We start from the raw sequence: 15,911 nt of genomic DNA, 5'->3' as shown, positions 1-15,911 counted from the left end.
AAAAAATGGCAAGTAGACGCAATGAACAATTAAAATAATAATAATAATAACATAACAATCATACCGGACGTAATTTGAGTGTAGTTTTCAAAAACATACAACCACTTTGAGATGGTTTTATAATATTGCGGTTATTTTGGCTAGGAAAAGCAGTCAATATTAGCAGCCACAATAACACCAAGACCTTAATAGTAAATAATAATATAATCGTTGTTGATGTGAGTGTGAATGGCTGTTAGTGTATATGTATGTGTCCTGGTGAGGACAAGTAGTATAAACAATGTTGGGATGGAGTGGGCAGATCGATACAAACATCAATAGTATCGATCTAAAGGTGGCAAATTTGGCAAATAAATAAGCATAGTACACTGAGAACTGTGAAAACAAAAGCAACAAATGCATTGACGCATGATACAATGACTATATTTAGTATTTTATGATTACTATATACTGTAAAAATAGGCACTTTATTTTATTTTATTTTATTTTATTTTATTTTATTTTATTTTATTTTATTTTATTTTATTTTATTTTATTTTATTTTATTTTATTTTATTTTATTTTATTTTATTTTATTTATTATTGTTATATTATACATACATTCATTTTCTACCGCTTATCCTCACGAGGGTTGCTGGAGCCTATCCCAGCTGTCTTCGGGTGAAAGGCGGGGTACACCCTGGACTGGAGAACTCGGTTCTCCTAGCTGTGAGGTCTGCGCGCTAACCATTCGACCGCCGTGCAGCCGAGCATATTCATTCATTCATTCATTTTCTCCTGCTTTTTTCTCACGAGGGTCACGGGGGTGCTGGAGCCTATCCCAACTGTCTTTGGACGAGAGGCGGCCAATCACAGGGCACATATAGACAAACAACCATTCACACTCACATTCATACCTATGGACAATTTGGAGTTATTATAGTTATTATAAATTATTATATAATAATATTATATTATATATTATGATTTTATTATATTAATATTTATTGTATTTATTATTATTATATTATTTATTGTATTTATTATTATTATATTATTTATTGTATTTATTATTATTATTATATTATTCATTAATTCATTTTTCACCTATGGACAATTTGGAGTGGCTAATTAACCTAGCATGTTTTTGGAATGTGGGAGGAAACCGGAGTACCCGGAGAAAACCCACGCATGCACGGGGAGAACATGCAAACTCCACACAGAGATGGCCGAGGGTGGAATTGAACCCTGGTCTCCTAGCTGTGAGGTCTGCGCGCTAACCACTCGACCACCGTGCAGCCCTATTTTATTTTATTATATATTATAAATCATTTCTATCTGCAATAAGTGTGCAGTAATACTTAGAGTACATACACACATCCAGCATTTTACAGTCTAAGTCAGAATGCCGGAAAGTAAAAAGTGCACAAAACAGGAAAGGACACAAAGTGACGAGGAATTGGGTGGGGATGACTTTTCCACTGACTTCATTCATCACTCTAAACACCGTTTGGCAGACGCACACAGACTGTGTGGCCTGTTGTTGCAGCGGAGCACTGAACTATCCAAAAATAAGCGCAGTGTCTACAATATCTTCATTCTGTCAAGTATGGAGGTAAGTTATGATTCAATGTCTTTCTAAAAAAAGCCATCTTGAATGATGATGAATGCTGTATGAATCTAATGTAGATGCATGACTAAATGTGCAATGGGTAATGTGCTGAATGCATGTGTTAGAGATAAATAACACTACTATGACCACCGCTTTGAGATTTCTTATTTCATTCCTTTCTTAGATTGTGTTTTTGCGCTGATAAAAATGGCATACCTTAGAATTTCCTCCCGTGGATGCTTGGAATAGTCATGCAGAACAGGAATGTGCGTCTATTGTTTTCAGTCTGGGTGCATTTGCAACGAGAAATATGTCAACGAAAGCTTCTGCAAAAAGACATACATTCATGCCACGACGAGGACCTGTATATAGGAACAATCTGGCAATGATTTTTTTTTTTTTTAGCCTAATTTTTATTGTGGGCCGCCTCTCGCCCGAAGACAGCTGGGATAGGCTCCAGCACCCCCTACGACCCTCGTGAGGAAAAAGCGGTAGAAAATGAATGAATGAATGAATGAATATGCTCGGCTGCACGGCGGTCGAGTGGTTAGCGCACAGACCTCACGGCTAGGAGACCGGGTTTAAAATTCCACCCTCGGCCATCTCTGTGTGGAGTTTGCATGTTCTCCCCGTGCATGCGTGGGTTTTCTCCGGTTTCCTCCCAACATTCCAAAAACATGCTAGGTTAATTAGCGACTCCAAATTGTCCATAGGTATGAATGTGAGTGTGAATGGTTGTTTGTCTATATGTGCCCTGTGATTGGCTGGCCACCAGTCCAGGGTGTACCCCGCCTCTCGCCCGAAAACAGCTGGGATAGGCTCCAGCACCCCTGTGAGGAAAAAGCGGTAGAAAATGAATGAATGAATATGCTCGGCTGCACGGCGGTCGAGTGGTTAGCGCACAGACCTCACAGCTAGGAGACCGGGTTTAAAATTCCATCCTCGGCCATCTCTGTGTGGAGTTTGCATGTTCTCCCCGTGCATGCGTGGGTTTTCTCCGGGTACTCCGGTTTCCTCCCAACATTCCAAAAACATGCTAGGTTAATTAACGACTCCAAATTGTCCATAGGTATGAATGTGAGTGTGAATGGTTGTTTGTCTATATGTGAATGAACAACATGGGGTCGTTGGGATGCACAAATATTTGCAAAGCAGGAAGCTGAATCCAGGATGTTTTGGTTTCAACCCCCCCCCCCCCCTTTCCGCCACTCCAAACAATAGACGCCAATCAGTACAACATATCTGATGTAATAAATGCATTTTAACTCACAACTAACTCACAACTAATTCATACAGTGAAGAAAATAAGTATTTGAACACCCTGCTATTTTGCTATTTCTCCCACTTAGAAATCATGGAGGGGTCTGAAATTTTCATCGTAGGTGCATGTCCACTGTGAGAGAGATAAACTAAAAAGAAAAATCCAGAAATCACAATGCATGATTTTTTAACAATTTATTTGTGTGATACAGCTGCAAATAAGTATTTGAACACCTGTGTATCATCTAGAATTCTGACCCTGAAAGACCTGTTAGTCTGCCCATTAGAAGTCCACCTGCACTCCATGTATCATCCTGAATCAGATGCACCTGTTTGAGGTCGTTAGCTGCATAAAGACACCTGTCCACCCCATACAATCAGTAAGACTTTAACTTGTAACATGGCGAAGACCAAAGAGCTGTCCAAAGACACCAGAGACAAAATTGTACACCTCCACAAGGCTGGAAAGGGCTACGGAGCAATTACCAAGCAGCTTGGTGAAAAAAGGTCCACTGTTGGAGCTATCATTAGAAAATGGAAGAAGCTAAACATGACGGTCAATCTCAATCGGAGTGGAGCCCCATGCAAGATATCACCTCGTGGGGTCTCAATGATTCTAAGAAAGGTGAGGAATCAGCCCAGAACTACACGACAGGACTTGGTCAATGACCTGAAAAGAGCTGGGACCACCGTTTCCAAGGTTACTGTAGGTAATACACTAAGACGTCATGATGTGAAATCATGCATGGCACGAAAGGTTCCCCTGCTTAAACCAGCACATGTCAAGGCCCGTCTTAAGTTTGCATATGACCATTTGGATGATACAGAGGAGTCATGGGAGAAAGTTTTATGGTCAGATGAGACCAAAATAGAACTTTTTGGTCATAATTCCAATAAGCGTGTTTGGAGGAAGAAGAATGAAGAGTACAATCCGAAGAACACCATCCCTACTGTGAAGCATGGGGGTGGTAGCATCATGCTTTGGGGGTGTTTTTCTGCACATGGGACAGGACGAGTGCACTGCATTAAAGAGAGGATGACTGGGGCCGTGTATTGTGAGATTTTGGGGAACAACCTCCTTCCCTCTGTCAGAGCATTGAAGATGGGTCGTGGCTGGGTCTTCCAACACGACAACGACCCGAAGCACACAGCCAGGAAAACCAAGGAGTGGCTCCGTAAGAAGCATATCAAGGTTCTAGCATGGCCCAGCCAGTCTCCAGACCTGAACCCAATCGAAAATCTTTGGAGGGAGCTCAAACTCCGTGTTTCTCAGCGACAGCCCAGAAACCTGACTGATCTAGAGAAGATCTGTGTGGAGGAGTGGGCCAAGATCCCTCCTGCAGTGTGTGCAAACCTGGTGAAAAACTACAGGAAACGTTTGACCTCTGTAATAGCAAACAAAGGCTACTGTACCAAATATTAACATTCATTTTCTCAGGTGTTCAAATACTTATTTGCAGCTGTATCACACAAATAAATTGTTAAAAAATCATGCATTGTGATTTCTGGATTTTTCTTTTTAGTTTATCTCTCTCACAGTGGACATGCACCTACGATGAAAATTTCAGACCCCTCCATGATTTCTAAGTGGGAGAAATAGCAAAATAGCAGGGTGTTCAAATACTTATTTTCTTCACTGTACATACATATAAACAGGAAGTGCAGCTGTCGGCAAAAAAACTTACACGGGTTTGCAGGATTTCAGCTTGGTCAGATGCAATAGTCTGGATGCAGGATCTGGAAGCGACAAGGAGCTGATGAGTCTTTATCCCGAGACGGAGCCCACACCGGCAGAACTGGCTCAGTGTGAAGCTGAAGTCGGCACGCTGCTCAGCATCATCGCTGAAGTGAACAAGAAGATGGGGTCCCTGAAGGCACCAAGGTATAGCGTAAGTGATAATGTCAGGAATGTTCTCTTCAGAGCTTAAACGTCCAACTGGTTCTCTGCAGCCAATCAGGTGATGTAAAACCACCAGCAGCAGGTCCTCTGTTTCCAGACCTACTTTCACACAGGTTGGTGAGAAGCATCCCAGACAAGAGCACTTCCTCTTATGTCACATCGAATCCTCCACTACCAAGTCGAGGTTTGTGACACCATTTTTTTATTTTATTTTTTCAAAAAAGGCCAGAAAAGAAATGTCAGTTACAAACATTTTCCTGTAGGGGGCAGTGGCGTCATCTGGACAGAACTCAAAGGGGTTCTGACAGCAGTGGAGGACTCCATCAATTGCAGAAGGTCCTGGGCAGCCCCCATTACATCATCTGACCGGGACAGACCAGAAGAGCATCTGAGAGCAGCTCAGGACAGCTGGGCCAAGGCTGATAAGGTACACAGAAGTAAAAATAATATTAAAATATTAATAATTATTAAATTTAATAAATACATCAATTTAATAAATTAAAAATATATATATAAATAATAAATATATAAAAATAATAATATTAATAAAATAACTATAAAAGCAATCTTCACTCACTAAATGTACTGCAAAAAAGGCCAGTAAGGATAATTCATAATGCCGCCTACAGAGAACATACTAACTCCTTATTTCTAAAATCACAAATACTTCAACTTGCTGATATAGTTCATCTTCAAACAGCTAAAATAATACATAAGGCTAAAAATAACCAATTAGCTAAAAATGTCATCCAATACTTCTCTACAAGAGAGGAGAAATATGATCTCAGGGAAGAAGTACATTTGAAACACTTCTATGCTAGGACTACGTTATGCTAGCCATAGCATTTCAGTATGTGGAATCAAACTATGGAATGGATTGAGTAAGGAAATCAAACAATGCACAACGATGAGCCAATTCAAGAAACAATACAAGCAGTTGATGTTTGCTAAATACAAGGATGAAGAGTCTTGAACCAGTCATGATGTGCTATATATATCACTATATTGACACTTACTATGGTACCCATTATGGCATTGGATGCTCATATCACCCAGTACTTCGGTACGTGACAAAAATAAAATAATAAATTAATTAATTAATTTAAAAAACTTATTTTTTTTAAAGTTTAAGTTTTTTTAATTTAAAAATTTTAAAATTTTAAATTTAAAAATTTAAAAATTTAAAAATTTAAAAATTTAAAAATTTAAAAATTTAAAAATTTAAAAATTTTCAAATTTTCAAATTTAAAAATTTAAAAATTTAAAAATTTAAAAATTTAAAAATTTAAAAATTTAAAAAATTTAAAAATTTAAAAATTTAAAAATTTAAAAATTTAAACTATATTAGGAAAGCAGGAAGTGAACAAATGTAACAGTTAGTGATTGTAAAAGTACCAGATGGAGGGGTAGGATTTAATAAGCTTTGCTTCTTCCTACTCCTTTTGGACATGTGGAACTGTGAACTGATTATGTGATGCATTCAATTGTAATCTGACGCATGTTCAAATGAAATAAAACCATTACCATTACCATAAAATAAAAAATAAAGTATCACCAGCTGAATAATTCAGTGTAAGAAGTTCTTTGTCTTTGTTAGCCATTATGGATCATTTGGTCCCTTGATTGCAGATTTTGGACGAGATGGAAAAGGAATTTGGGATTTCTTGTCCTTCAGATGTGGCAAAAGAAACATTCCAGGATGAACTTTCAGATCAGGGTCTGGACTCCTCTCCCTTACAAGAACTGCAGAGATCACACAGTATCAGCAACGTGGAAGATGAGAAGAACAAGGTGGATGTTGCCATTATTTTGAATCCAGACGGGAAACATTTTTCCATGTATTTCTTTCTACTGTATGTTTTTCTGGTCTCATCCGGCAGGTTGGTCACCAGAGGGCTTGGAGGTCGGCTATTTGCGCTCCTTCTTACAGATCGTCAGGTCCTCCCGGGGCCTCCTCTTCCTTTCCATGTTCTCCTTTGCTCCTCAGAAGAGCAGCCAGAGCGGGAACCGACAGCTCACTTAGCTTAGTTAACTCGGGCAGTTCTTGTCCAAACCCCATTGGCCTGGAGACTGAGATGGAGCGACTAAATAGGTATGGCTTATTGTAAAAATAATATAACACATGAATATGCTCAGCTGTAAGGCGGTCGAGTGGTTAGCACGCAGACCTCACAGCTAGGAGACCTGAGTTCAATCCCACCCTCGGCCATCTCTGTGTGGAGTTTGCATGTTCTCCCCGTGCATGCGTGGGTTTTCTCCGGGTACTCCGGTTTCCTCCCACATTCCAAAAACATGCTAGGTTAATTAGCCACTCCAAATTGTCCATAGGTATGAATGTGAGTGTGAATGGTTGTTTGTCTATATGTGCCCTGTGATTGGCTGGCCACCAGTCCAGGGTGTACCCCCGCTCTCTCGCCCGAAGACAGCTGGGATAGGCTCCAGCACCACCTCTGACCCTCATTTAAAAAAAATACATACAACATAGAACAGTAAAATAGGGTGGTGGTAGTGTGATGGTCTGGGGCTGTTTTGCTGCTTCGGGACCCGGAAGACTGTAATAACCTCTTGCCTGAAAACACCTGGGATAGGCTCCAGCACCCACCGCGACCCACATTTTAATTAGTGACTCCAAATTGTCCATAGGTATGAATGTGAGTGTGAATGGTCGTTTGTCTATATGTGCCCTGTGATTGGCTGGCCACCAGTCCAGGGTGTACCCTGCCCCTTGCCCGAAGACAGCTGGGATAGGCTCCAGCACCCCCGGCGACCCTCGTGAGAAAAAAGTGGTGGAAAATGAATGAATGAATGAATGAATGAATATGCTCGGCTGCACGGAGGTCGAGTGGTTAGCACGCAGACCTCACAGCTAGGAGAACCGAGTTCTCCAGTCCAGGGTGTACCCCGCCTCTCACCCGAAGACAGCTGGGATAGGCTCCAGCAACCCTAGTAAGGATAAGCGGTAGAAAATGAATGAATGGATGTAAGAATAATAAAATAAAATAAAATAAAATAAAATAAAATAAAATAAAATAAAATAAAATAAAATAAAATAAAATAAAATAAAATAAAATAAAATAAAATAAAATAAAATTAAATTAAATTAAATTAAATTAAATTAAATTAAATTAAATTAAATTAAATTAAATTAAATAAAAATAATAAAATAAAATTTTACTTTTTAATTTTACTTTTACTTTACTTTCATTTACTTTCCCCAGATACATTGAAAAGCTGAAGGCCAGGAATGAACGTCTCACTGCCGCTTTGGAGCGAAAGAGGGCAGAATTGGAGCAGATCAGCGTTACACTGAAGAGGCTGGAGTCCGACTGCTCTACCATGCACGTGGCTCTCAGATACTGGTAGGCCAACAAAAAACAGGCTTGTTAAAAGTCGGTCATCCGCATACTTGAACCGTACGACATTGCGCTGTGTTCATGGACTCCCAGTGAGGAGTGCGAAGACGCGTACGGCGAGCTCCTGTCGCTTTACGAGGCTCAGAGGCAACAAAGCATTCCTCCACAGACCAACGCAGCAGGTGTTTGAATCCCACCTTTTAGTGCGTACGCATGGTGCGAGTGCTTGTCGTTCACCAGCTCCAACTGTTGGTTTTTTCTTGACCTCAGAGGAAATCCATGACACGCAGGAGGAGCCTGGCGCTCCGTCAGTTCAGCACAGGAAACTGGCACGTGAGGAATTGTCGACCTCCTTCACAACAACAGAGGTCACCAAGGAGATGGAAACACACACAGCACAGAGGTGATGTTTTGAAGGACACACAGGAACATAGAAGATCGTTATTTTTCATCCTGTTATTTGGAAACCCCCAGGACTCCTGACTTCAGTGAACGAGAGCTTGAGCTCCATGACATAATTGAGCGCCTGAAAAGGAACAGGGCGGCCATTTTCCTCCCAAAGCTCCATGCAGGAGTGGAGGTGAACCCAGATGTTGGTTCCCCTGCTGGGCTGCGAAGTGGACACTCGAGTAAAGATAACGTCAAGCCTGCAGAAAGACATAGAGATAAGACGTCTCAGTTTCATGAACTCATCACAGCCAGGGTAAGACTTGCAAAACAGCCCCAGACCATCACACTACCACCACCATATTTTACTGTTCTATGTTGTATGTATTTTTCTGAAATGAGGGTCGGAGTTGGTGCTGGAGCCTATCCCAGCTGTCTTCAATCGAGAGGCGGGGTACACCCTGGGCTGGTTGCCAGCCCCAGACCATCACACTACCACCACCATATTTTACTGTTCTATGTTGTATGCATTTTTTCTGAAATGAGGGTCGGAGTTGGTGCTGGAGCCTATCCCAGCTGTCTTCAATCGAGAGGCGGGGTACACCCTGGGCTGGTTGCCAGCCCCAGACCATCACACTACCACCACCATATTTTAATATTCTATGTTGTATGTATTTTTTCTGAAATGAGGGTCGGAGTTGGTGCTGGAGCCTATCCCAGCTGTCTTCAAACCGAGAGGCGGCATACACCCTGGACAATCACATGGCTGCATATTCTCCCTCAGAATTCATGTTCCCATTTATTACAGTCTTCCAGGTCCCGAAGCAGCAAAACAGCCCCAGACCATCACACTACCACCACCATATTTTACTGTTCTATGTTGTATGTATTTTTTCTGAAATGAGGGTCAGAGGTGGTGCTGGAGCCTATCCCAGCTGTCTTCAAAAACATGCTAGGTTAATTGGCGACTCCAAATTGTCCATAGGTATGAATGTGAGTGTGAATGGTTGTTTGTCTATATGTGCCCTGTGATTGGCCGGCCACCAGTCCAGGGTGTACCCCGCCTCTCGCCCGAAGACAGCTGGGATAGGCTCCAGCACCCTCCGCAACCCTCGTGAGGAAAAAGTGGTAGAAAATGAATTCCATGCGTCCCACACGGAATCAGAGGATTAGTTCTGAACTGGGTCATCTGCAAGCTTAAATATTACTTGCGGAGTCCCCCAGGGGTCAATCTTGGAACCCAAACTGTTCAACTTGGCATATATCAATGGCATCTGTAAAATTACGAAAGACTTAAAGTTTTGTTATTATTTGCCTTTTGTTCCGGAAGAAGCACAGAAGAAATGATGTGGTCATGTGATAATAATAGATCGTCCTTCAACCTAAGTAAAACTAAAATCATATTGTAATTGGAGCCTTGAGGTTTACACAGGGTATGTAAGACAACCTGTCAACATTGGGATGTGCTAAGGTATACTAAAGTCTATTTTGCTGTTGTCGAGGAGGAGATGTCAGACCTGCGTGGCCTCATTCGTCTGAAGGAGAAAGAGCTGAGGTACCTGGAATGGAGTCTGGTGGCCCAAAAGAGCCAAGAAGCATCTGGAGCGTGTATTCCAGAAAGTCTCCGAGATGAGCTGGCGGACTGTAAGATGGAGCAACAGGTAGCACACATTGACTTTTTTTTTTTTTTTTTTTTCAAGTGATACAAAGTCAAGGTGAACTGTACAAGAGGGAACAGGACGTTGGTCTTTTGTGACATACCCGATTCAAATCCGGGCGTCCCACATGGGAAATCATACATCTATCTACCAAAGCAGAATCCCTCCAGGCCGACGGGGATATTTTGGTCAAAGAAGGTCTTCTGTTGGGCTGAGGAGGCCGTAGCACAGATTAGTACTACATGTCACACACCCCTTCAACGCTTTCTTATATATTTCATGACAAAAACGAACCCAGTGCCGACCCCTGGACACATTCACAGTAAGGGTATTTGCTATTGGTAGACATACTTATGAATATGTATAATCTTGGGCTGCACGAGGGACTAGTGGTTAGCGCGCAGGCCTCACAGCTAGGAGCCCCCAGTTTAATTCCACCCTCGGCCATCTCTGTGTGGAGTTTGCATGTTCTCCCCTTGTGTGGGTTTTCTCAAAACAAATAAATTAAATAAATTAATAATAATAATAAAAATAACAATAATAATAATAATAAAAACAACAATAACAATAAATAATAATAATTATTATTATTAATTGTACAGTATATCTGACATTTTATGGTACTATAATATTAATAATGATAATTATAATAATTAATAATAATTAATATATTAATATAATATAATATAATATAATATAATATAATATAATATAATATAATGTAATGTAATGTAATGTAATGTAATGTAATGTAATATAATATAATATAATAAAAAGCGGTAGAAAATGAATGAATGAATGAATAAAATGAATAAAATTATTATTATTATTATTAATATTATATTATTATTATTATTATATACATGTATAATAAATGACGTTCATGTTTGGTTATTTTCTTGTGAAGTGGGGATTAAAATCTCTGTCTCAAGACATTATATATTTAAATAATAATAATAATAATAATAATAATAATAATAATAATAATAATAATAATAATAATAATAATAATAATAATAATAATAATAATAATAATAATAATAATAATAATAATAATAATAATAATAATAATTTCCTCCCACATTCCAAAAACATGCTAGGTTAATTGGCACTTCCAAATTGTCCATAGGTATGAATGTGAGTGTGAATGGTTGTTTGTCTATATGTGCCCTGTGATTGGCTGGCCACCAGTCCAGGGTAGACCCCGCCTCTTGCCCGAAAACAGCTGCAATAGGCTCCAGCACCTCTCGTGAGCCTCGTGAGGATATAATTTTGCTAACATAATGCTAATTCATAGTGAAATATAAACAATAGGTTTTTCCTGTAAATATTTTAGAGGCTGTGTGAGAATGCAGCAAAAGTCTGCAGCGATGGTGACGTGGGTGGACTCAAGACCAGGCCCATTTTAAAAGAGTTGCAAGCCGCTCTTCTGAGGTGAGATGGACCATCAAACACACACATACAAGTCAACAAGTCCAAAGACATGTCTACTCTGTTTCCAAGTGGAACCTCTGCAGAATCCCCATTGTTATATTACTTTTTGGAAAGAGTTAACAATGGTACATTCCTGTGGTTCCCATTTTTGTTTTTAGGGAGCAAGCCCTAAAGAAGAGACTGGCTTCAGTTTATGACCCATTCAACCCAACCCTCGCTGACAGTGCTGGCAACAGGAGGGACAATGATGATCACGTAGCAAGGCTCACACAAGCTCACAGGTATTTCAACTTTAGCCTGGTTAAAATAGCTCGGAAAAGTTGGACGTCTGCAGCTTTAATGCTAATGAGCTGTGGATGTCCAAATGCCCAGTGTGTGGCCCCTTGAAGCGCTATTCATTCATTCATTCATTCATTCATTTCTACCGCTTTTTCCTCATGAGGGTCGCGGGGGTGCTGGAGCCTATCCCAGCTGTCTTCGGGCCAGAGAGGCGGGGTACACCCTGGACTGGTGGCCAGCCAATCACAAGGCACATATAGACAAACAACCATTCACACTCACATTCATACCTATGGACAATTTGGAGTCGCTAATTAACCTAGCATGTTTTTGGAATGTGGGAGGAAACCGGAGTACCCGGAGAAAACCCACGCATGCACGGGGAGAACATGCAAACTCCACACAGAGATGGCCGAGGGTGGAATTGAACCCTGGTCTCCTAGCTGTGAGGTCTGCACGCTAACCACTAGACCTTGAAGCGCTATTGTGCATTTTATTTATTTCATTACATATACAGTAATATGGGGGTCCACAATAGTTCAAGACATTCATCAAGATGTTATGTCTTGATTGAGGGAATTCTGTGTGGAGACTAGAGACTTCCGCTTCGGAATGACGTTCACGTTTGGTTATTTTCTTGTGAAGTGGAGATTCAAATCTCTGTCTCAAGACATTTCGCATCTCATGCTACATGATTTATTGTCAGTAGTGGCGCAAGAGCTCACTTGACACAATTCCTTCATCACACATGTTGTCGGCCACTCTGCCTTTTTTCAACCCATTGGTGGTAGTGTAGCATCCGAGGTGTAGGTCGTCTAAAGTCACTCTAAGGTCAGTATCTTAGTTTTTTTTTTCCTTCATCATGCCATAAAAACCCGGACCGGATCAGAGCCCCTATTTTCAGTAAGGCCTTGAGCTCTTACCGACACCGGGAGCAAATGTGGAAGCCAGAGCAGAAACTGGCGACCGTGATGGACAGTCAGCACGCCTCTCATGCTACATGATTTATTGTTAGGGGTGTCACAAGAGCTCATGAGATTAAAATGTGACATTATTCCTTCATCACACATGTTGTCGGCCACTCTGCCTTTTTTTTCGCCTTGAGTCAAATTACCGACACATTTGCAGGAAGTTCCGGGAGCAAATGTGGAAGCCGGAGCAGAAACTGGCGACCATGATGGACAGTCAGCACGCCTCTCATGCTACATGGTGTCACAAGAGCTCATGAGATTAAAATGTGACATTATTCCTTCATCACACATGTTGTCGGCCACTCTGCCTTTTTTTTCGCCTTGAGTCAAATTACCGACACATTCGCAGGAAGTACCGGGAGCAAATGTGGAAGCCGGAGCAGAAACTGGCGACCATGATGGACAGTCAGCACGCCTCTCATGCTACATGGTGTCACAAGAGCTCATGAGATTAAAACGTGACATTATTCCTTCATCACACATGTTGTCGGCCACTCATGATATGAAAGAAGCACAAATAATGTTCATTTGTTCCATAAGTGATGTGTAAAGCCGAATCTTCTTGAATGTTCTCCATTTCAGTAAGGCCTTGAGTTCTTACCGACACATTCGCAGGAAGTACCGGGAGCAAATGTGGAAGCTGGAGCAGAAACTGGCGACCATGATGGACAGTCAGCACGTCCAAAGTGGAACATCAAAGACAACTGGGGAGGATTCAGAATGGAGGAGGGAAGAGACCGTACTGTGATCTAAAAAAAAAAAAACTTTGAGTGAGTACTGAGAAGTACGGCAAAATGCAGTCATAATTTTACATCACTGAAGTATTCAAATGTATAATCTGTTCTCAACCTGCATGGTCCCGACTCACGTCGCCATCTTGGCTACGTAGCGGAAGGAATGGGACAATTCACAATTCCAAAGAACTAAGTACGCTAAGTACGCAGTGCACACAGTATACATATATAAGTGTACTAATGGAAGTATTTGAGACACAGCCAAGGTCCTTATAAGGGCATACTCGACTGTATTATCTCCAAGGCCAGTTTCAAATACATTGTATACTAGACAGTAAAACCTTGCCAATAAACTGAGCAGAATTCCAAAGCTTGTTTTACACCAACAGTGACACGCACACAAGTACTACTACAGTACAACTCCATTTAGTTGTTTGACAAAGTACCATAAAATGTCAGATATACTGTACATTATGCACAAAATATATACGTAGTCACCCGACAAAAATGCTACTTGTTAGCTCAGATATCAATTTTTCCCTCCCATGCAGCGTATAAATGTGTTGGTAGTAGCCATTATGTATAAACCAATAACACTACTGCAATAGTGTTATTGATGATGTACTACATTATTGTATTGCAACAATATACTGTACTAATATTGTACTGAAACATTGGCTTTGTTTCTTCATTTTCATGGCAACATTAAACCTTCAGTTCAGCGCTTTTACACACTATGGCATACACCAAGGGGTGGTCAAACTACGGCCCGGGGGGCCAAATGCGGCCCACTAAGCATTTGAATCCGGCCCGCCAGTTGCTTTCTCAGTATTTCAACTTTTAACATACAATCTGGCAACATGACTTTTTAATTTAATTTAATTTAATTTAATTTAATTTAATTTAATTTAATTTAATTTAATTTAATTTAATTTAATTTAATTTAATTTAATTTAATTTAATTTAATTTAATTTAATTTAAAAATTAGGAAAGCAGGAAGTGAACAAATGTAACAGTTACTCATTGTAAAAGTACCAGATGGAGGGGTAGGATTTAATAAGCTTTGCTTCTTCCTACTCCTTTTGGACATGTGGAACTGTGAACTGATTATGTGATGCATTCAATTGTAATTACCATTACCATTACCATTACCATTACCATAATTCAAGGAAAATTCATTAATTCATTCATTTTCTAACGCTTATCCTCACAAAGGATGTTGCAGAGGGTGCTGGAGCCTATCCCAGCTGTCTTCAGGCGAGAGGCAGGGTACACCCTGCACTGGTTGCCAGCCAATCACAGGGCACATATAGACAAACAACCATTCACACTCACATTCATACCTATGGACAATTTGGAGTGGCCAATTAACCTAGCATGTTTTTGGAATGTGGGAGGAAACCGGAGTACCCGGAGAAAACCCACGCATGCACGGGGAGAACATGCAAACTCCACACAGAGATGGCCAAGGGTGGAATTGAACCCTGGTCTCCTACTAGGTTAATTGGCGACTCCAAATTGTCCATAACTCGCCCGCCGTGCCGCCATAAAGTAGAATAACACAAGTAAAAGTACTATTTTCATCATTCATCATCACTGCCGCATAAAACCACATAAAAGGTACGAGACCACAAGTGTGTCTCACATGCGACACGGCGTTCCCTCATCTGCTGACAGGAAATGGAGTGGACTGGAGTGGTGACACATCCTTACACCACAGAGTGGAGATAAAGTTGTCATCAAAAGCCACTGTGACCTGATACTGGTGCATGTGAAGTGCAGCTGCATCCCAAATATCTTCAAAGTCTACTTAACGTCAACATATACAATATTTTATATCACTTCCTGAGACTTTAATGGCCTCTTCGCCTGAATTGAAGTCCTGAAATCTATGAACTATGAAACGATATTCTAATTGATTGAGATGCAAGATGTTCCACACGATGCTTCCTCTTTGATAGAAGAAGAGTCAAGCAGAGGTTACCACCATACATCATGCATCAGATTACAATTGAATGCATCACATAATCAGTTCAGTTCCACATGTCCAAAAGGAGTAGGAAGAAGCAAAGCTTATTAAAGTAACTGTTATATTTGTTCACTTCCTGCTTTCCAAATTTATTTTTATTTTTATTTTTATTTTTATTTTTATTTTTATTTTTATTTTTATTTTTATTTTTATTTTTATTTTTATTTTTATTTTTATTTTTATTTTTATTTATTTTTATTTTTATTTTTATTTTTATTTTTATTTTTATTTTTATTTTTATTTTTATTTTTATTTTTATTTTTATATGACCATACAATGACAGCTACAATCAATATGTGCCCTGTGATTGGCTG

General features: G+C 40.2%; 1 protein-coding gene across 4 annotated transcripts; it reads left to right on the top strand.

The window, feature by feature from the left end:
- Positions 1-1,493: 1,493 nt before the first annotated feature.
- ushbp1 (Usher syndrome 1C binding protein 1) lies at positions 1,494-14,215 on the top strand. Of its 4 annotated transcripts, none has more exons than XM_078789947.1 (14): positions 1,494-1,594; positions 4,549-4,733; positions 4,802-4,935; positions 5,015-5,178; positions 6,381-6,542; positions 6,632-6,843; positions 7,970-8,110; positions 8,198-8,286; positions 8,375-8,507; positions 8,579-8,807; positions 9,997-10,152; positions 11,486-11,583; positions 11,742-11,864; positions 13,416-14,215. In XM_078789947.1, exons 1-14 carry the CDS (start codon positions 1,589-1,591, stop codon positions 13,579-13,581), a joined length of 1,998 nt encoding a protein of 665 aa, XP_078646073.1. In that variant the 5' UTR covers positions 1,494-1,588; the 3' UTR covers positions 13,582-14,215. The 4 variants fall into 4 exon arrangements, with proteins under 4 accessions (XP_078646073.1, XP_057928321.2, XP_078646074.1 ...); XM_058072338.2 differs by having other exon boundaries at positions 9,994-10,152; XM_078789948.1 differs by having other exon boundaries at positions 1,504-1,594; positions 4,508-4,733; positions 9,994-10,152.
- The last annotated feature ends 1,696 nt before the right edge of the window (positions 14,216-15,911 follow it).

Source organism: Doryrhamphus excisus, linkage group LG4 (genome assembly GCF_037039965.1).
Source record: "Doryrhamphus excisus strain RoL-2023G ecotype Guam linkage group LG4, RoL_Dexc_Guam_v1.1, whole genome shotgun sequence".
Taxonomy (NCBI): Eukaryota; Metazoa; Chordata; class Actinopteri; order Syngnathiformes; family Syngnathidae; genus Doryrhamphus; species Doryrhamphus excisus.
Note: the sequence above shows the minus strand (reverse complement) of the source record. Positions and strands in the feature narration are given on the sequence as shown.